Genomic DNA, 23,174 nt, shown 5'->3' with positions numbered 1-23,174 from the left:
AGAAAGACAGTTAAATTATGATTTTGTAGTGTACAATCAAATAACTGATTGTGCGAAACGCGCCTGGAGACAAATTGTCTCCAAGGACCAATCCAATTTAGTTCTTACCAAAATCAGGCAAGGTGCGAGTGAACCTTACTCAGATTTCGTAGCCCGGTTGTACCAGGCTGCAAACAGGTCAATCGGGGACTCGGGAGCGAGTGAGTTCATTGTTAGGCAATTGGCATTCGAAAACGCAAATAAATACTGTCAGGATATTCTTAGACCGCACCGTAAAAAAGGGACAGTTTCTGAGTTTATTAGCTTATGTTCTGACATAGACTCTACTCATTTACAAACAGTGGCCCTAGCTGCAGCAATAAAAGAAACTTTGAAACCACAGGATTTAGTACGAAAACCCCGCGAAAATGTTACATTTGCGGGAGAAATAATCATTTTGCGCGGGATTGTCGCATGCGCAATTCTAAGTTCAGGGCTCCATCTACTGGCGATAATAGATATTGCAGGGCTCAGCCCCATGCGGTAGATCAAAATGGCGCGGATGAACCCGCCTTCTTGTCATCATTTCCGCCTGGCCGGAACACAAACTTCCGGTCGGCCCGCCCCCGGGCCGAAAATGAGAAAGTAGGTGGTCGCGCAATGTGACGTCATCGCGCCGACCATGGGGGCCACCATCTTTAATTTTACCAGAGCGAAACGAACAGTTTCCGTACAAACCCCTAATGATTTTCAAGGCTTTTAAGAGATACTAATCGGCTGAAGCCATCCTTAAAACTAACTACTTCTAATTTAAGTCCCTTATTTCAGATATTACAAGGAAATCCCTCTCCAACCTCTCCACGTCAGCTAACCTTAGAGGCTAGAATGGCTTTAAGGAGAGTTGAACATGCAATTAAAAATGCACAGTTTACTAGAATTGATCCTGAAGAAATAGTGTATTTATTAATATTTCCAACTGAACATACCCCAACAGGAGCCATACGGCAAAGATTAGGAGTTATTGAGTGGATTTATTTATCCCACTCTCCTCAAAAGACATTAATTCCTTTTCATGATTCTATAGCTCAATTAGTAATTAAAGGTAGAACTAGGATTTTACAATTAATTGGATCTGAGCCTGATATCATAATTATTCCATTTTCTATTCAACAGACTAATTGGCTTTTTCAAACTTCTAGCTCATGGCAGATAGCTTTTGCTGATTTTCCTGGCCAGATAGATAGCCATTATCCTCGTGATAAGATTATACAATTTGCATCATTAACGTCAATTATTTTTCCAAAGATTGTATGTGCACATCCTATAGATGAAGCTTTATCAGTGTTCACGGATGGTTCTAACTCAGGTAAAGCAGGTTTTTATAGTCGTGTTCACACAGAGGTAATACAAACTTCTTATACTTCTGCCCAAAGAGCAGAGCTTCAAGCTCTGATTTGTGCCTTAAATTACTTTTCAAATGAGCCTATTAATATTTATTCTGACAGCTTATATGCAGTCGGAGTTACTAAAAATATTGAAACTTCAGTTATTGGGTATACTTCATCACAAGAGTTATTTGAGTTATTTCATAATTTACAAAAGACAGTGCTAATGCGAAAGTACCCATGTTTCATAGGACACATACGAGCTCATACTAATCTTCCAGGACCCTTAGTTTCTGGTAATGACAAGATTGATAAATTAGTAGCTTTTTGTCAACAGATGTCTTCATATGACTGTGCACTAGCTTCCCATTCCTTGCATCATCAAAATGCTTCTAGCTTACGTAAAAAATTTAATATTACTAGAGAACAAGCTCGTCAAATTGTAAGCCAATGCCCTAAATGTGTTATTCACACTCCATCTCTGCCATCAGGGGTAAATCCCCGTGGATTAAAACTAAATCAAATATGGCAAATGGATGTAACTCATATTCCTCAATTTGGTAAACAATGTTATGTACATGTCATAGTGGACACTTATTCTAGATTTATTTTTGCCACAGCACGTACTAAGGAAAATACTCAACATGTAATTTCTCATTGCCTAACAGCTTTTTCTGTTTTAGGGTGCCCTATGCAGATTAAAACAGATAATGCTCCAGCTTATGTAAGCTCTTCTTTTCAACAATTTTGCCAAGAGTTTAAAATTAATCATAAAACAGGAATTCCTTATAACCCTCAAGGCCAAGCCATTGTGGAACGAGCTCATTTATCTATTAAGCTTCAATTACAAAAATTAAAGGGGGGGAATAGGTTTATGACTCCCCAAAATAGCCTTAATCATGCCTTGTTCGTTTTAAATTTTTTAAACTGTGACGCAGAAGGTCACACTGCTGCTGAGAGACAAATGTCTCCCTCAGTAACAGGCCCTTTAGGCAGAATTTTGTGGAAAGATTTACAGACTGGTCAGTGGAAGGGTCCAGACCCAGTGATAATGTGGGGTAGAGGTCATGCTTGTATTTTCCCAGAAGGCGCATTTCGTCCTATTTGGGTGCCTGAACGTGCTATCAGACATGGAAGAGATAGAACCCAGATTCAAGCGACTGAGGATTGACCCGGAGGAGCCCCTATCCAGAAGGAGGAGATATCGGAAAAGGATGAAAAAAGACCAGATTGACCCAGCCGAAAAGCTGATTTCATGGGAAGACTTGAAGAAACTAACAACCCAGGCTTCCCGAATACTTCGACACCTAGGAGAGAACAGGACCCCAGTGATGATGGTAGCAACAGTAATTGCCCTGTTGGGCTGTCAGGCAAAGGGGGATCAAGTAGACACTTACTGGACATATTTCCCAGATCCACCCCTGGTACACCCAGCTGTGTGGACTGGAGAATCTATTCCAGTATTTACTAATGACTCATTCATGATGGGAGGATTTACAGATACTCATATTACTCCCAATCATGTGACTAGATTTAATTATTCTGGCTACAGTGCCCAATTACCTTTGTGTTGGTCACACGATAAACATGCTGGCTGTCTGAAAGTATCATTTGAAGAAAAGACAGCGATTGGTAGACATAGACTGACAAATAATTCTATTTATGAGGACTTAAGACCTTATACTAGATCAATAATTAAGATGGGACTTTCCCATAACAAGCCAGTCATTTCTGCAAAACCTCCACGGATACCCCACTGTCCAAATAGTTCTACAATTAAGATTGGCACCTTTCCTAGATGGATGGATTGTGTAAATACCTTTCCTGTACAACATAAGGTGTCTAAAGATAGTGGGTATATTTTAGACTGGTCTCCAAAAATTGATAAAAGACAATTACGAAGAAATTCTGCTATGACACCTGCAGGATTTGTTAGTAATATTTTGACTTATAGTAAAGGAGGTGTTCAGAAAGATGTTTGGCGTTTAATTGCTGCCTCAGAATTCTTACATTTTACAGACAAACCTTTACCAAAATTTGTTGGCAAGAACTGTAAAGAGGGATCTTGCTATGGCTTACGAGCCTGTGTCCAATCTCCTTATGTTTTAATTATTGGAAATGTAAAAGTTAAATGGATAGATGACAGATATATTGTTACTTGTAATAAATGCAACCTAACCAATTGTATTACTAGGTATAATGGAGGAAAAGGAGTGCTGATACTTCATCAGCCCTCTTTTGTTTTATTGCCTGCTAATATTTCAGAGCCATGGTATGCTGATACTGGTTTACAAGTCTTGCAGCAAATTCATGCCCAGTTAACAAGACCTAAACGTGCTATTGGAGTTATAATTGTTGGTGTTTTGGCGCTAGTCTCCTTTATTGCCTCAACTGTCTCTGCATCTCTGACATTGTCTCAGAATATTCAGCATGCGAAGTTTCTTAATAACTTAGCTCAAAATACTTCCAAGGCTCTGCGTAATCAAGTAAATATTGATGAAAGGATTGAGACTAAATTAAACACCTTAGAGGCAACTGTTATAGACATAGGTAATGAACTTTCAGCCTTAAAATTTAAGGAAAGGCTTAAATGCCATGCCAATTATAAGTATGTTTGTGTTACAGCTGCCAAGTACAATGCTTCTCTCTGGGATTGGGAGAAGGTTAAAAACCATTTATTAGGTATTTGGCAAAATAGTAATAATAGCTTGGATATTCTGGAACTTCATCACCATATCCAAGACATTCAAAATAATAGAGCTGATTTTTCAGATCCTTCTTCTCTGGCAAACCAAATATTAAAGGAGTTGAATGGATTCAACCCTGGAAATATTCTTAAACACTCAGCCTGGTACATTATTGGATTATTCTCTTTGCTGTTAATTCTCTTTTGTGTTGTAATTATAGGATGGCGAGTCCTTGGAACAAGAATACAGAAACTCCAAAGAGTGAACCTCCGCCTCATTTTTAAGAATAGAAAGGGGGAATATGTGGGAAGCCATCCTGACACGTGACTGGGCGACTCCCGTTAAGGGTCTGAGGCTTCTGGCTGTGTCGGAATTTTCCCGGCCCTTTCCTGATGAGAGAACCTGTCCGTGTGGGGGTGTGACTGACCACTGACCCCGGGGGCCCAATCACTGACCCTGACCTTGGAGTGCTGTCCCCCCTCAACCTTCATTGGATGGAATTATCCCCTGAATTTCTTGTTCCCCAATAAAAGGCTACTCCCTGGCGTGTTCACACTCTCTCTCTCCTGCTAGCCCTGAGTATTCCTTGCTGCCCTGCTGGGCGGTTAGAGGTTGGAGCCAGAGAGAGGAGCCGTCTCGGACCTGGCAATAGAAATAAGGTAACTGAGTCTGTGTTTTATTTCGATCTCTTCTAACTAACTTTATGCCTAGAACCTCATTAATGAAACCATTGCGCAGGTCGAGTGGTAGACCTCACAATCAAACCATAACACTAACATTACATCTCAAAGCCCTAGAAAAAGACCAAATCAATATCAAAAGCAGTAGAAGACAGGAAATAATTAAAACCAGAGATGAAATCAATAAAACTGAAACAAAAACAATTTAAAAAATCAATGAAATGAGGGCTGGGGCTGTAGCTCAGTGGCAGAGCACTTGCCCAGCATATGTGAGACACTGGGTTTGATCCTTAGCACCATACAAAAATGAAGCAAATAAAATACAGGCATGCTGTCCATTTACAACTACCAAAAAAAGGGGGGGGGGTTAGTCCCATTAATCCTTTAAAAAAATCAATGAAATGAAAAGTTGGTTCTTTAAAAAAAAATAAGTAAAATTGATAAATCCTTAGCCAAGTTAACCAAGAGAAAAAGGTAAAAAACTCAAATTACTAAAATTTGTGATGAAAAGGAAACATCACCATGGACACTATAAAATACAGACAATATTTAGAAACTATTTTGAAAATTTATTATGCTCTGATATGAAGACATTGACAAATTTCTAGAGACATGTGACTTACCCAAATTGAATCAAAAGAACATTGAAAATTTAAGCAGATCAATTTCAAGCAATGAAATTGAGGATACCATCAAAATCCTACCAACAAAGAAAAGTCCAGGACCAGAAAGATTCTCAGCTAAGTTCTACCAGACTTTCAAAGAAGAAGTAACACCAATCCTCCACAAATTATTCCATAAAATAGAAAAGTAGGGAACCCTTCTAAACTCATTCTATGAATCTAGAATCATGGTGATACCAAAACCAGAAAAAGACACATCAAGGAAAGAAAACTTCAGGCCAATATCCCTGATGAACATAGATGCAAAATTCTTAATAAAATACTGGCAATTTGCATATAATAACATATTAAAAATAGTGCACCATGATCAAGTGGGATTCATCCCTAAGATGCAAGGTTCGTTCAAACATACTAAAATCAATAAACATAATTTATCACATGAGTAGACTTAAAGGCAAAATTACAGGCTGAGATTATAGCTCAGTGGTAGAGTGCTTGGTTAGCATGGGTGAGGCACTGGGTTTCACACTCAGCACTGCATAAAAATAATAAATAAAATCAAGGTATTGTGTCCATCCACAAATAAAAATTTTAAAAATTTTAAAAAGACAAAAATCACAAGATTATCTCAAGAGATGCAGAAAAAGCATTTGACAAAATACAGCATCCATTCATGTTCAAAACACTATTTAAACAAGGAATAGTAGGTATATACACTGTAAAAGCTATGTACATTAAACCCAAGGCCAATATCATTCTAAACAAAGAAAACTTGAAAGCATTCCCTCTGAAAACTAGAACAAGACAGAATGTGCTCTTTCACCACTTCTATTCAACATCATCCCTGAAACTCTAGTGAGGGCAATTAGGAAAAAAAAAAAAAAAAGATATTAAAGGGATACAAATAGGAAATAAAGAGCTCAAACCATCCCTATTTGCAAATGACATGATTCTGTATTTAGGAGACCCCAAAACCACACCAGAAAACTTCTAGAACTCATACATGAATTCGGCAAAGTAGCAGGATATAAAATGAACACCTATACATCAATTGCATTCCTATATACTAATGATGAATCAGCTGAAAGAGAAATTAGTAAGACTATCCCATTCACAATAGCCACTACTTGGGAATCAATCTAACAACAGGTAAAAGACCTCTACAGTGAAAACTACAGAACACTAAAGAAAGAAATCGAAGGAGACCTTAGAAGACGGAAAGATCTCCCATGTTCTTGGATAGCAGAATTAACATTGTCAAAATGGCTATAATACCAAAAGCATCATAAAGATTTAATGAAATTCCTATTAAAATTCCAATGACATTGTTCATAGAAATAGAAAAAGCAATCATGACATTCGTTTGGAATAAAATAGGAGGCCTAGAATAGCCAAAGCAATTTTAATGAGAAAAGTGATTCAAGAGACATCACAATACCAGAACTTATGTTGTACTATAGAGGTATAATAACAAAACCAGCATGGTATTGGTGTCAAAACAGACATGAAGACCAATGGTATAGAATAGAAGACACACAGACAAATCCACATAAATACAGTTATACTAGACAAAGGTAGAAGTATACCTTGGAGAAAAGATAGCATCTTCAACAAATGGAACTGGAAAAACTTGAAATCCATATGGAGCAGAATGAAATTGAATCCCTATCTCTCACCTGCCACAAAACTCAATTCAAAGTGGATCAAGGACCCAAAGTCCACAACAGTACTCCTAAAGTAAATGAAGTAAAATCAAGAATCAATAAATGGATGATATTAAACAAAAAGCTTCTTCACAGCAAAGGAAATAGTCAAGAATGTAAAGAGAGAGCCTACCGAATGGGAGAAAATCTCTGCCACCTGCACCTCAGATGGCATTGATCTCCAGGATATATAAAGAACTCAAAAAACTTAACACCAAACAACAACAACAACACAAACAAACAAACAACCCCCCCCCCCACAAATAACCCAATCAATAAATGGGCACAGGAACTGAACAGATACTTCACAGAAGAAATATGAATGAATGGTCAATGAATACATGAAAAAATGTTCAATATCTCTAGCAAATAGAGAAACGCAAATTAAAACTACAGTGAGATTCCATCTCATTCCAGTCAGAAGGGCAGCTATCAGGATACAAGTAACAATTAATTTGGGTGAGGACATGGGGATCTCCCACATTGCTGATGGAACTGAAAATTGGTGCAACTTCTCTGAAAAGCAGGATGGAGATTCCTCAGAACACTTGGAATGTAACCACCATTTGACCCAATTATCCCACTCCTTGGTATATGCCCAAAGGATTTAAAATCAGCATACTACAGTGACACAGCCACATCAATGTTTATAGCAGCCCAATTCACAATAGCTAAGTTATGGAACCAATTTAGGTGCCCTTCAACAGATGAATGGGTAAAGAAAATGTATCATTTCACATTATATATACATATATATAAATAAATATTACTCAGCCTTAAAGATGAATGAAATTATGACAGTTGCTGGTAAATGGATGGAACTGGATACCATCATGCTATGTAAAATAAGCTAATTCCAAAAAACCAAAGGTCAATGTTTTCTCTGATATCCAGATGCTAATACACAAAAAGGGGGCAGGGTGGAGAATAGAACTTCAGTGAAATAGACAAAAGGGAATGAAAAGAAAGGAAAGGGGATGGTGATAGAAAAGACAGTACAATGAGTGAAATATAACTTTTCTATGTTCATGTATGAATATACAACCAATGAAACTCCATATCCTGTACACCTCAAGAATGGAATCCTGATTAAATTGTTGTACTTTATATATATATATATATATATATATATATATATATATATATATATATATATATACATATTCAAAAAACACTATAATGTCATATATATCTGAAAAGAACAAATTACAAAAGCAAAAAATCCCCACAATTCTAGTTACATTACCACCAAAAATTTAAACATATTGGTATAACCCTCACAAAATATGTACAAGATCTAAATGAGAAAACTATAAACTCTAATGAAAAAGAATCAGAGGGTATCTAAAAAGAGATATTTTATGTTTGTGACTAGGAAGAATATTGTTAAAATGTATTTATTTCCCACTAGGGTCCACTGACATATGCCTATAATCCCAGTAATTTGGGAGGCTGAGGCAGGAGGACTGGAAGTTCCACAACAGTCTCAGCAATTTAGTAAAAACTCTGTGTTAAAAAAAAAAAAGATGGAGGGCTGGGGTTATGGCTCAATGGTAGAACACTTGCCTTGCACATGTGAGGCACTGGGTTCAATCCTCAGCACCCCATAAAAAATGAATAAGATAGATCGATATATATATAAAGGGATAGAGTGTCTCTGGATTCAATCCCTAGTAACACACACACACACACACACATATCAGGATCCTCATATATTATTTTGTTGATATAGACAAATATAATCTAAGGATTATGTGGAAAGGCAAAAGATCCAAAATAACCAAATACAACATTGCAATACAACGAAAGTGAAATAATGATGCTACCTGACTTGAAGAATTACTGAAAAGCAATAACCCAATCAATAAATGGGCCAAGGAACTGAACTGACACTTTTCAGAAGATGATATACAATCAACAAACATATGAAAAAATGTTCAATATATCTAGCAATTAGAGAGATGCAAATCAAAACTACTCTAAGATTTCATCTCACTCTTGTCAGAATGGCAACTATTATGAAGACAAACAACAATAAGTGTTGGTGAGGATGTGGGGAGAAGGGCACACTCATACATTACTGGTGGGACTGCAAATTGGTGCAGCCAATCTGGAAAGCAGTATGGAGATTCCTTGGAAAACTGGGAATGGAACCACCATTTGACCCAGATATCTCACTCCTCGGTCTATATCCGAAGGACTTAAAAACACCATACTACAGGGACACAGCCACATCAAGGTTTATAGCAGCACAATTCACAATAGCTAAACTGTGGAATCAACCTAGATGCCCTTCAGTAGATGAACAGATAAAGAAAATGTGGTATATATACACAATGGAATAGTATTCAGCAATAAAAGAGACTAAAATCATGGCATTTGCAGGTAAATGGATGCAGTTGGAGAATATAATGCTAAGTGAAGTTAGCCAATCCCCAAAAAACAAATGCCAAATGTTTTCTTGGATATAAGGATGTTGATTCATAATGGGGTTGGGAGGTGGAGCATGGGGGGATTAGATGAACTCTAGATAGGGCAAAGGGGTGGCAGGAGAAGGGAGGGGTATGAGGGTAGAAAAGACAATGGAATGAGATAGACATCATTACCCTAAATACCTGTATGAAGACATGAATGATGTGTTTTATATGTGTAATATGAAATGTAATGCATTCTGCGGTCATATAGAACAAATTAGAATAACAAATACATTAAAAATGAAATAAAAAATTAACTAAAAAAGGAATTACTGAAAAGCTACTTAATCAAGAAAGTAATATTCATGAAAGAATATGCAAATATATAATGGAACAGAATCAAGAGATGTAGTATTATGAACTTAATTTGTATTTTCTGTCTTTTTAGTTTATTACTAAAACTTTTTAAGACTATTAATGTTTCTGTGAGCACATCTTTGATATTATCCTTACGTTTGAAATATAGAATTCTTATCATTCTTTTATCTAAATCAGTTTTAATTTCTCTGACCCAAATATTATTTTAATCAGTGTTACATATGACTATTTTTTCATCATACTGTGGTCAAAAGGCCTTTGTAATTTCTGCATTTTTAGAGCAGACTGAAATTTCTGTCATAATTACTTTTTTAGTTCTTTGAGCTTTAAAAAAAATAAAAGACAAATAGATCAATTGAACAGAATAGGATGTCCACAAATGGAATCACACAAATACATCAAATTTATTTTTGATAAGGGAGCAATGACAATTCAGTGGAGGAAGCAGAGTGTTTTCAATTAATAGTATTGAAGAGCTAAATATTCAAGTATTGATAAATGAGTCTAGACAAAGAGCTTATTTGTACCTCTTATGAAAATTAACTCAAAATGAATCATAGACCTCTGTAGATCATGCAAAACAAGAAAACTTCATACATAAAATATAAGGGAAAATCTAGGTAACCTTGACATTGGTGATGACCTTTTAGATACAAAACTAAAAGCATAGCCAAGAAAGAAAAAACTTGATAAGTTGGACTTCATTAAAATTAAAAAACTTCTGCTTTGTTAAAAACACTATCAAGAGACCAGGCATAGATGGCAAGAAAATCTTTGTAAAACATATATCTGATAAATCCAAAATATATAAAGAATTCTTAAACAATAAGAACATGAACAACCTAATTAAAAAACAAAAGATCCGAACAATACCTCACTATATTAGTCAAATTTGTGTCACTATAACAAAATTCCTGTGGCAATTAACTTATGAAGAAAAAGTATTATGTAGCTCATAGTTCTGGAGGTTCCAGTCCCAGATAGGATGTCCCCATGATTTTGAGCTTCTGGCAAGGGCTAGGTTCCCATAATTACCTTCTCAGGCATGATTTCAGTGACCTAAGAACTTTTAACAGCAACACCCTGGGACCATGCAATTAACACACAGGCATTTGGGTCACTCAATCTCTGAACTATAGCACTCACCAAAGAAGATACACAAATGGCAAATAAGCATATGAAATGATGTATTACCTCATGATTTTGAGGAAATGCAAATTAAAATGACAATAAGATACCATTATATATCTATCCTGTATGGTCAAAACTCAAAGCCCAAAGGTTGACAATGTTGTGGAGCACTAGGAACTCTGATTTGCTGCTGGTGGGAAGTCAAAAGAGTACAGCCACTTTGGAAGATAGCTTGGCAGTTTCTTTTTTTGGTACCAGGGATTAAACTCAGGGGTGCTTAACCACTGAGCCACGTCCCCAGCTCTTTTTGTATTTTATTTAGAGTCAGGGTCTCACTGAGTTTCTTAGGGCCTTGGTAAATTGCTAAGGCTGGCTTTGAACTCGTGATTCTCCTGTCTGCCTTCTGAGCCACTGGGATTACAGTTGTGTGCCAGCATGCCAGGCTAACTTGGCAGTTTCTCATAAAACTAAACATAGTTACCACACTTGCTATTTACTCAAAAGAGCTGAAAACATTTCCACACAAAAATCTTCATGTTTATAGCATAAACATAGCATAATCATAATTGCCAAAGCTTGCAAATAATCAAGATATCCATCAGTAGGATAAACAAACCGTGGTATATTAGGCAATGAAATACTATCCAGCACTAAAGAGACATGAACTATTAAGCCAAGAAATGACATGGAAAATCCTTAAATTATATTGCTAAATGAAAGAAGCTGGCCTGAAAATGTTATATATTGGATAATACTGTGTACATGACATTCTGGGAAAGACCAAACTACAGAGTAGAAAGATCAGGATTTTCATGGTTTTGAGGGGACTGAGGCAGATACATGGGTGCATAGTATCCTGCTAGCCAAATTGTACAACTAAAATCAAGTCCTTCCTAGACTGCTTAGGGTGCCAGATCTGATCCCTTTCAAAATATGCCCAGTCCTCCTAGCCACTCCTAGACTACCACATTTAATGTGTTAAGTCAAAAGTCTTCAGTTCTTTTACTATTCCAACAACACAAGTCCATTATATAGGTTGGGAATCATAATCATAACTGCAGTTAACATATTCTTCATTATCAGTGAGAACAAAAATTATACCAGTAAATAGGACATTGGGCATACATTACATAATATACAAAAAAGTGACTTTCATCACCTGGTAAACAATCGTTTTTAGTGGAAAGAAACAAAACATTTCAAATGAAGGGTTGCATTACATTTTTGACAACATGCCATTTCCCACAACATGTCTCGTTTTGACATCATTGTCAGTCTTCTAATTTGAAAATAATCAGTCTTCTCATGTCAAATTTAATATCATCTTTGATGGCGGTAGATCAGAGAATGTTATGCTTTCTTCCTCCTGATGGGTTCTCATTGCATCATTTTAAAGCATGTTTAGCAGATGTCTTTTTAATATCCAATACATTTATGAGATCTTTTTTATATTTTTTCACAAATTTGTGAATTCATGCATTTACAATACATGTTATTTGAGTGAATAGAGACTCATTTCAGTTTTTGACCTCTAATAGAAGTGAAATAATTAGAAACCAACCAATTGTTCTTATCACACCACACTGGAGTTGCTATAGTTACCCATTATTTTGGTTGAGGCACATTGGTTCTATTATTTCTTTTTCCATCACCAATATTTGCTAAATGGGTTCCACTGTATTATAGTATGTTTCAACAATAACACATTTATTATCTAACCATTTTGCAAGGAGAATTTCATTATTTGTATAGAATCTGTAATTACAAATATCTTGCTTGTTTTTTCAATCAATGTTGTTTGTTTGAGAGGACACTTGTTTAGTCTGTTTTCCCCACTGTGTCTGCAGCCTATAATTCAATTTTTTTAAAATTTCTTTATACCTTTATTTTATTTATTGATTTTTATGTGGTGCTGAGGATCAAACTCAGGGCCTTGCACGTGCTAGGGGAGTGCTCTACCACTGAGCCACAACCCCAGCACGTATTGTGGGGAGCCATTCTCACACGTGATTGGGCAACTCCCGGATTGGGTGTGAGGCGCTCTGGCTAAACTGTGTTGGAGCTCTCCCGACCCTCTCCTGGTGCGAGAGCCTGTCCGTGTGGGGGTGTGACTGACCACTGACCCTGGGGCCAATCACTGACCCTGACCTTGGAGTGTTGCCCCCCCCTCAACCTTCATTGGATGGAATTTTCCCCTGAATTTCTTGTTCCCCAATAAAAGGCCACTCCCTGGCGTGCTCTCTCTCTCTCTCTCCTGCTAGCCCTGAGTAATCCCTGCTGCCCTACCGGGTGGTTCGAGGTGTGAGCCAGAGGGAGAGCCGTCTCGGACCTAGTCATAGAAAAAGGTAATTGAGTCTGTGTGTTTATTTTGATCTCACTAGCTAACTTTTATGCCAAAAATCTCTTTAATGAAACCAGTGCGCTGGTTGCATGGTGGAATTTGGCGCCCACGAAGGGGGCATTCTAGATTAGCTAGATTGAGTGGGAGCATGCTATAAAGATAAAGACAAAGGAATTGGTGACAATTTTGGGTCACAAAAGTACCTGGAGATATTGAAGGAAAGAGACGTTAAATTAATTAAAACGGGAAATTCAACTTCTACGGATAAGGAGATGTATCTGACTATTTTAGACACTATAATTAATCAGAAAGGAAAACAGATAAAGAAAACTCAGTTATTACAATTCTTAAAGATTGTAGGTGAATATTGCCCTTGGTTTTGTGAAAGAGTCCCCAAATTTACTTACTTGGGAGAAAATAGGAAGGAAGTTACAAAAAGTTTGTCTTTCTAATGAATTACCTGGAGGCATAGAAAATATTCAGAAAACTTGGACAGCTCTGGAAATTTGTCTTTTTGAATATATGGGACAGAGTTCGTGGCCCCCTGAAGATCTATTAAAAGGCATTCAGAGAGCTATTAGGTCTATTCAAATGGAAAATCTGCCTGAGTCTAAGTTAATTTCCTTTCCCTTGAGCCGTTTAAAAACAAAGGTTCTAGGGGCTAAACTGAAAGTTAGGAATGTGACCTTAAACTTGCATGATTAGGCTACAGGGAGATTGTAGAGAAGAAGATCATAGAGAAGAAACCTCCGCAGTCCTAGAAAGTCCTTCAGAAGAGATAGACGGGGAAAATCCGGAAGAGATTCTTAGAGAGGCACAGAGTTCTTCTCCACCATGTGGCTTAGAAGCCCAATTTCAAAATGGTGACAGCGCAGATTCTACCCACGAGTCGCAGTCTGAGGGAGAAGAATCACACGTTGAAATTCAGGACTTACAGAGAAATTTTAACAGGCTGCGTTTAACACCGCCTGCCCAGGCTATTAGAATTCGGCCATTACCTGCTAAAAGGACAAAATTTAACAGGTACTCTGAATTAACAATGACTTTTCTTACCCCGTTCCAGCGAGGTATTAAGAAAGCACAGGAAGCCGGGGAAGATATTAGCGGTTTTCAACTTTTTCCAGTTTTTGAACAGATTAATGAGCAAGATCAGAGAGTTAGAGTTCATGCTGTAATCCCATTTAAAACCATTAAGGAACTAAAAAGTGCATGCGAGACCTATGGTCTGAATACGCCTTTTGTACAGAGTCTAATAGATAATATCTGCTCGCAGCCCCTCCCACCTAGTGATTGGATTTCGTTAGCCAGATCTTGTTTGAGTGGAGGAGATTTCTTACTCTGGCGTTCTTATTGGACTGATTTTTGTACTGAACAGGCAGAAAAGAATAGAAGACAAAATTTACAGACTCCAGTAGAAATGTTTTTAGGAACGGGTGAATTTGCCGATTTAGAAAGACAGTTAAATTATGAATTTGTAGTATATGATCAAATAACTGATTGTGCTAAATGTGCCTGGAAGCAAATAGTCTCTAAAGACCAATCCAATTTAGTTCTTACCAAAATCAGGCAGGGTGCGAGTGAGCCGTACTCAGATTTCGTAGCCTGATTGTATCATACTACAAACAGGTCTATCGGGGACCCGGGGGTGTGCGAATTTATTGTTAAGAAATTGGCATTTGAAAATGCGAATAAATATTGTCAAGACGTTCTTAGGCCGCACCGTAAAAAAGGGACAGTTTCTGAGTTTATCCGCTTGTGTTCTGAGATAGACTCTACTCATTTGCAGACAGTAGCCCTAGCTGCGGCACTAAAGGAAACACTAAGGCCGCAAGAATTAGTATGAAAGCCCCGCGGGAGGTGCTATGTTTGTGGGAGAAATAACCATTTTGCGCGCGAATGTCGCATGCGCAATTTTAAGTTCAGGGCTCCATGTACTGTTGATAATAGATATTGCAGGACTCAACCCCACGTGGCAGATCAAGATGGTGCGGATGAGCCCACCTTCTTGTCATCATTTCCGCCTGGCCGGAACACAAACTTCCATTCGGCCCTCCCCCGGGGCCGAGAATGAGGAAGTAGGTGATGGTTGTGCAATGTGACGTCATCGCGCCAACCATGGGGGCCGCCATCTTTATTTTACCAGAGTGGAACAAACAGTTTCTGTACAAACCCCTAATGATTTTCAAGGCTTTTAAGAGATATTAATTGGCTGAGGCCATCCTTAAAACTAACTACTTCTGATTTAAGTCCTTTATTTCAGATATTACAAGGAAATCCTTCTCCAACCTCTCCATGTCAGCTAACCTTAGAGGCTAGAACAGCGTTAAAAAGAGTTGAAAATGCAATTAAAAATGCACAGATTACTAGAGTTGATCCTAAAGAAATAGTGTATTTATTAATATTTCCAACTGGGCATACCCCAACAGGAGCCATATGGAAAAGATTAGGAGTTATTGAGTGGATTTATTTATCCCACTCCCCTCAAAAAACATTAATTCCTTTCCATGACTTTATAGCTCAGTTAGTGATTAAAGGTAGAACTAGGATTTTACAATTAATTGGATCTGAGCCTGATATCATAATTATTCCATTTTCTGTTCAACAGACTAATTGGCTTTTTCAAACTTCTAGCTTATGGCAGATAGCTTTTGCTGATTTTCCTGGCCAGATAGATAGCCATTACCCTCGTGATAAGATTATCCAATTTGCATCATTAACGTCACTTATTTTTCCAAAGATTGTACATGCACATCCTATAGATGAAGCTTTATCGGAGTTCACTGATGGTTCAAGCTCAGGTAAAGCAGGTTTTTATAGTCGTGTTCACACAGAGGTAATGCAAACTTCTTATACTTCTGCCCAAAGAGCAGAGCTTCAAGCTCTAATTTGTGCCTTAAATTACTTTTCAAATGAGCCTATTAATATTTATTCTGACAGCTTATATGCAGCCGGAGTTACTAAAAATATTGAAACTTCAGTTATTGGGTATACTTTATCACAAGAGTTATTTGAATTATTTCATAATTTACAGAAGGCAGTGCTAATGCAGAAATACCCATGTTTCATAGGACACATACAAGCTCATACTAATCTTCCAGGACCCTTTGTTTCAGGTAATGACAAAATTGATAAATTAGTAGCTTTTTGTCAACAGATGTCTTCATATGACTGTGCACTAGCTTCCCATTCCTTGCATCATTAAAATGCTTCTAGCTTACGTAAAAAATTTAATATTACCAGAGAACAAGCTCGTCAAATTGTAAGCCAATGTCCTAAGTGTGTTATTCACACTCCATCTCCACCAACAGGGGTAAATCCCTGTGGATTAAAACCAAATCAAATATGGCAAATGGATGTAACTCATATTCCTCAATTTGGTAAGCAATGTTATGTGCATGTCATAGTGGACACTTATTCAAGATTTATTTTTGCCACAGCACGTACTAAGGAAAATACTCAACATGTAATTTCTCATTGCCTAACAGCTTTTTCTGTGTTAGGGTGCCCTATGCAGATTAAAACAGATAATGCTCCAGCTTATGTAAGCTCTTCTTTTCAACAATTTTGCCAAGAGTTTAAAATTAATCATAAAACAGGAATTCCTTATAACCCCCAAGGTCAAGCCATTGTGGAACGAGCTCATTTATCTATTAAGCTCCAATTACAAAAATTAAAAGGGGGGAATAGGGTTATGACTCCCCAAAATAGCCTCAATCATGCTTTGTTCATTTTAAATTTTTTAAACTGTGACGCAGAAGGTCACACTGCTGCTGAGAGGCAAATGTCTCCCTCAGTAACAGGCCCTTTAGGCAGAGTTTTGTGGAAAGATTTACAGACTGGTCAATGGAAAGGCCCAGATCCAGTGCTTATGTGGGGCAGAGGTCATGCTTTTATCTTTCCAGAAAGTGCTTTTTGTCCTATCTGGGTTCCTGAATGCGCGATCAGACATGGAAGAGATAGAACCGAGATTCAAACGACTGAAGATTGACCCGGAGGAGCCCCCATCCAAAAGGAAGAGATATCGGAAAAAGATGAAGAAAAACCAGATTGACCCAGCCGAAAAGCTGATTTCATGGGAAGATGTAAAGAAACTAACAACACAGGCTTCCCGAATACTTCGACTCCTAGGAGAGAACAGGACCCCAGTGATGATGGTAGCAACAGTAATTGCCCTGTTGGGCTGTCAGGTAAAGGGGGATCAAGTAGACACTTACTGGACATATTTCCCAGATCCACCCCTGGTACACCCAGCTGTGTGGACTGGAGAATCTATTCCAGTATTTAGTAATGACTCATTCATGATGGGAGGATTTACAGATACTCATATTACTCCCAATCATGTGACTAGATTTAATTATTCTGGCTACAGTGCCCAATTACCTTTGTGTTGGTCCCACAATAAACATGCTGGCTGTCTGAAAGTATCATTCGAGGAAAAGACAGTGATTGATAGACCTAGACTGACAAATAATTCTATTTATGGAGACTTAAAACCTTATACTAGATCAATAATTAAGATGGGACTTTCCCATAACAAGCCAGTCATTTCTGCAAAACCTCCATGGATACCCCACTGTCCAAATAGTTCTACAATTGAGATTGGCACCTTTCCTAGATGGATGGATTGTGTAAATACTTTTCCTGTACAACACAAGGTGTCTAAAGATAGTGGGTATATTTTAGACTGGTCTCCAAAAATTGATAAAAGACAATTACGAAAAAATTCTGCTATGACACCTGCAGGATTTGTTAGTAATATTTTGACTTATAGTGAGGGTGGTATTCAAAAGGATGTTCGGCGCTTAATTGCTGCCTCAGAATACTTACATTTTACAAACAAGCCTTTACCAAAGTTTGTTGGCAAGAACTGTAAGGAGGGATCTTGTTATGGCTTATGAGCCTGTGTCCAAACTCCTTATGTTTTAATTATTGGAAATGTAAAAGTTAAATGGATAGATGACAGATATATTGTTACTTGTAACAAATGTAACCTAACCAATTGTATTACTAGGTATAATGGAGGGAAAGGAGTGCTGATACTTCATCAGCCCTCTTTTGTTTTATTACCTGCTAATATTTCAGAGCCATGGTATGCTGATACTGGTTTACAAGTCTTGCAGCAAATTCATGCCCAGCTAGCAAGACCCAAACGTGCTATTGGAATTATGATTGTTGGTGTTTTGGCGCTAGTCTCTTTTATTGCCTCCACTGTCTCTGCATCTCTGACATTGTCTCAAAATATTCAGCATGCAAAATTTCTTAATAATTTAGCTCAAAATACTTCCAAGGCTCTGTGTAATCAAGTAAATATTGATGAAAGGATTGAGACTAAATTAAACGCCTTAGAGGCGACTGTTATAGACATAGGTAATGAACTTTCAGCTTTAAAATTTAAAGAAAGGCTTAAATGCCATGCAAATTATAAATATGTGTGTGTTACAGCTGCCAAGTACAATGCTTCTCTCTGGGATTGGGAGAAGGTTAAAAACCATTTGTTAGGTATTTGGCAAAATAGTAATAATAGCTTGGATATTCTGGAACTTCATCACCATATCCAAGACATTCAAAATAATAAAGCTGATTTTTCAGATTCTTCTTCTTTGGCTAATCAAATATTAAAGGAGTTAAATGGATTTAACCCTGGAAATATTCTTAAACACTCGGCCTGGTACATTATTGGATTGTTCTCTTTGCTGTTAATTCTCTTTTGTGTTGTAATTATAGGATGGTGAGTCTTCGGAACAAGAATACAGAAACTCCAAAGAGTGAACCACCGCCTCATTTTTAAGAAAAAAAGGGGGAATATGTGGGGAGCCATTCTCACACGTGATTGGGCAACTCCCGGATTGGGTGTGAGACGCTCTGGCTAAACTGTGTCGGAGCTTTCCCGACCCTCTCCTGGTGCGAGAGCCTGTCCGTGTGGGGGTGTGACTGACCACTGACCCTGGGGCCAATCATTGACCCTGACCTTGGAGTGCTGCCCCCCTCAACCTTCATTGGATGGAATTCTCCCCTGAATTTCTTGTTCCCCAATAAAAGGCCACTCCCTGGCATGCTCTCTCTCTCTCTCCTGCTAGCCCTGAGTAATCCCTGCTGCCCTACCGGGTGGTTCGAGGTGTGAGCCAGAGGGAGAGCCGTCTCAGACCTGGTCATAGAAAAAGGTAATTGAGTCTGTGTGTTTATTTTGATCTCACTAGCTAACTTTTATGCCAAGAACCTCTTTAATGAAACCAACATGACCATTGTTGGAAACAAAACAGTGTAATTGTGGGTTCTCCACCACTTCGAGCATTCATAGAACTACCTCACTTCCAAAGAAGAAAAGGAAACTGGATTTTGAGTAGACAACTAGAAAGATCCATCTCTGCATCCATTGCACTTTTGGTTTATCTTTATTACAGCATTAGGCACATTGTTTTCTTATATATCTGGCTTACTATGACACTCTTTGTCAAGGGCAAAATGCTAATTAGGCCCTCAGCAGAGAAATAACATACAAAAAGGATATTTGAAGGGAATGTAAAGAAGGAACTATTTACAAAAGAATGAAAGGGTTATGAGAACTACCAGATATGGTGAAACAACCAAGGATTACCAACAGAAGGTGGCAGTTATTACCCATCTTATTATCAGCTCCTAGCAAAAACAGTGAGTGTTGAAGCAGCAGAAGTGGTGGCTAGGGGTAGGGATTCTACCTCAGCCAGTTTGTAACCAGTGACATAAGGATCTTGGAGAATAAGCCTGACTTCTCATCTCATTTCTGTCACTGTCTTCCCCTGGGCAAGTTCAATAGGAAACCAGCGGGAAAACAGACTTGCTGACATGGTCTTTAAAGATCTTTGAACTCAAGGCAGGGTAGAGAGGGGCAAAGATGAAGTTCCATGTACAGAGAATGAGGGCAGGTAAGCATTATTTCTTCAGCATGGAATATCCAGGCTTTGAACATTACCATGCAATACACATTGTTCCTGTGTCCTTTTTATAGGACAGCTATTTTTCACCATTTATGATTTGAAATACAGTGCATTCCTCAAAATAAAAGACAATCCAATTCTAGAAAAAACTTTTCTGTATGCATTTCTTATATATCAGTTATGTGTGTAATATTTTATTCACTCAAGCATTTAGAAGTAACTTGCAGCAAAATTTATGCCATTTTCATAATTTAAAAATATTTTTAAATGCTCTAATAATTCCCCTATTTTCTCAAAGGAATAAAACACTAAAAATAATAATTATTTCAAAGTTACAATATGTGGTATATTTATTGCTCAATATAATTTTTTAATGGTGTTACATATTTGGGATGGTGGGACAATATGGGTTAATTCTATGAGATCAGCTTATTCACAGGCTCCACAAACCATGTCAACACAGCTTGTTCTGAATCTTTGACAGAGACAATGGGTCCATATCTTGCAGTTGCTGATGCTGCATTTACTACTACTTGGATCATTCCATAGTATAAATAAGCTGTGGAAGTTCACAATCCTTAGTAACATCTTAATGCACAGCCATGAATTACCATGCAACAGTCTGCAGTCCATGTACAAGGTCAGGGATCTGGCTGCTTCCATGTTGGCAACTGCCTTTCTTGAAGAGCAAAAAACCACAAATGTTGGGTGTATGGCTGTTTCCTCTTATTCAAGCCAGGCACCTTGTTGTAGCTGTTAAGTTTCCCAGCATGTTGTTAGAGATTAATAATTCACAGCTTCTTTAATATGCTAGAGTCTTCAGAGTCTCTCTGTGCTAAGGTCGATGAAGCTATAACTGTACTGCAAGACAGCTAAGCTAAAAAGGCTGCCCAGAAAATGGTTACCATGCCACTGATGTCCAACTATTTAAAATGGATCAGGAACCATCAGAAAAGCTTGTGCTTTACTGAAGAAAAATATCTAAACATCCAAAAATTAAGTATTATGGAAAATTTTACAAAATAAAAGGAAATTTTGAACCTTATATTCAAAGCAAATATCAAGTCTAGCAAATATGATGCTTAAACAATTACTTATTGCTTTTAAAACAAAAACAAAAACAAATTCCCTGAAAGTAATAAAATTTAAAAACACATTAATGCTTTATAGACTCTGGGAAAAAAATTTTTCAGCAAAGCATCTATTTCTTTGATTTTGTAATTCTTTTTTTAAAGTATTTTTTTAGTTGCAGATGGACCCAATACCTTTATTTTATTTTTATGTGATGCTGAGATCAAACCCAGTGCCTCATATGTGCTAGGCAAGCACTCTACCACTGAGCTACAATCCCAGCCCTTGATTTGTAATTCTTTACTGTGGAATAGCTCAGAATATTACTTCTGTTTTAAATAACACAATAACTGAGGAAAAATTTTTGCTTTAATTAAAAACTCCTTTATTAGTGAATAAAATGCATAAAAAAGATACACTTTAAACTTAGAAACAATAGTTTTATGTTTATTTGTCTAAATACTATGCACACTTGAACATTGTACATGTGGGTAATTGGTTTTAATTTTTAAATGACATTAATATGATTAACTTGTATAAAGTTTGTAAATAGAAAACTTAAAATTTAAGTCAAGATCTAATACCTGCAACAGTACCTTTAAAAGGAGAATATTTCAGTATAATGGGCACATCAAACATTAAATTTAACAGAGAAAAATCTATACATAAAAGCATTAGATATGAAAAATTTTCTCCTAATTCAAAACATAGTTTCTCATTCAAAAAATGTTTTACTGTATCTATATCTTTTAATAAGATCAACTTTCTATTTTAAAATTTAATTATGACTCAAAATACTATCTTGTGAAGATAAATGTTTTTATTTTCTTATTAGTGACAATGATATGCTCTCATGATTTAAAATTTAGTCAAAATTCTTGTGCAGTTTAAATTGGAATACTATATTAGAATTAAATAGTTGAAAATGATGCATGGAGTCTGTGCTGTGGTAAAAGTATATAAGAAAATGCTACTAAAACAGTAGCTATTTTTTCTTTCCCCAGAGTTACCTAGGAATGTTGTACTTTTGCCAGTTTTGGTAATGTATTATACTCAAGGTCTTGATTTTAATAGAAACAATAGATAGTTATACATCTATGTTCAAATACAATACAAGTTTATTTCTTATTCACATAATAAGTTCAAGAGCAGATATATCTGATTGGCAGATATTATTTTTCAAGTGGTGATACAAAAACTCAGGCTCTTTCCTTTCTGTGTCTCTGTGAAATGACACATAGTTTTGATTGCCTTAAATCTTAGTGGCTTCACTTGGCAAATTTATTTGTAAATTATATATTTTGTGCTATTTTAATAGCTTGCTTGTGTATAAAAGGAAAAGAGACCTTGCCAAAGAAACCTGAACAATTTTTAAAAGATCATTCAACAAGGCCATTTGAAAAGCTTTCCCATGACTCCTCTAAACTTTGAAATAATCTTGAAGTCAACTGAAACTTTATTTTGTGATGTTTTATATTAGCACAGTAAATTTCATCAGCCAGAACTCATATAGAGAGAAATCTATTAATCTTTGATTTCCTGCAGACTGTCTTTAATTCCTGGATTTAAAAATATTAATTGAAAATATACAGTTTATTTCCATTTGTGATTTATATTATTTCTGTAATCAAAAGACACCAGTAGTGTTTCATTTAAAAATTGCTAAGCTGGATTTTCATTTTAAGGACATAACAGAAGGAATAAAAGACTAACTTTCACTCTTTTATTCAACTTATTTATTCAGGGAGTCACTAAACCTAGAATTTAAAATCTATTTAGTTGACCCACTTAAAGTTAATGTGTTTCATTCCTGTCATTTTTTTCCTTTTCCTGATCATCTTTTTAACTGAAATACTGATGGGTAATCC

The 23,174-nt window shown here is 36.8% G+C and overlaps 1 protein-coding gene across 2 annotated transcripts; it reads left to right on the top strand.

Moving 5' to 3' along the window:
- Positions 1-14,232: 14,232 nt before the first annotated feature.
- LOC131424704 (endogenous retrovirus group K member 19 Env polyprotein-like) lies at positions 14,233-20,315 on the top strand. Of its 2 annotated transcripts, none has more exons than XM_058583811.1 (2): positions 14,233-14,344; positions 17,224-20,315. In XM_058583811.1, exon 2 carries the CDS (start codon positions 17,269-17,271, stop codon positions 18,217-18,219), a length of 951 nt encoding a protein of 316 aa, XP_058439794.1. In that variant the 5' UTR covers positions 14,233-14,344; positions 17,224-17,268; the 3' UTR covers positions 18,220-20,315. The 2 variants fall into 2 exon arrangements, with proteins under 2 accessions (XP_058439794.1, XP_058439795.1); XM_058583812.1 differs by lacking the exon at positions 14,233-14,344 and having other exon boundaries at positions 15,868-17,508; positions 19,046-20,315.
- Positions 20,316-23,174: the final 2,859 nt, after the last annotated feature.

This window comes from Marmota monax, unplaced genomic scaffold (genome assembly GCF_021218885.2).
Source record: "Marmota monax isolate L192 unplaced genomic scaffold, Marmota_monax_Labrador192_F-V1.1 WCK01_AAM20220418_F8-fsc00002, whole genome shotgun sequence".
In the NCBI taxonomy this organism is placed as follows: Eukaryota; Metazoa; Chordata; class Mammalia; order Rodentia; family Sciuridae; genus Marmota; species Marmota monax.
This window is presented reverse-complemented; position numbering and strand designations above follow the sequence as displayed.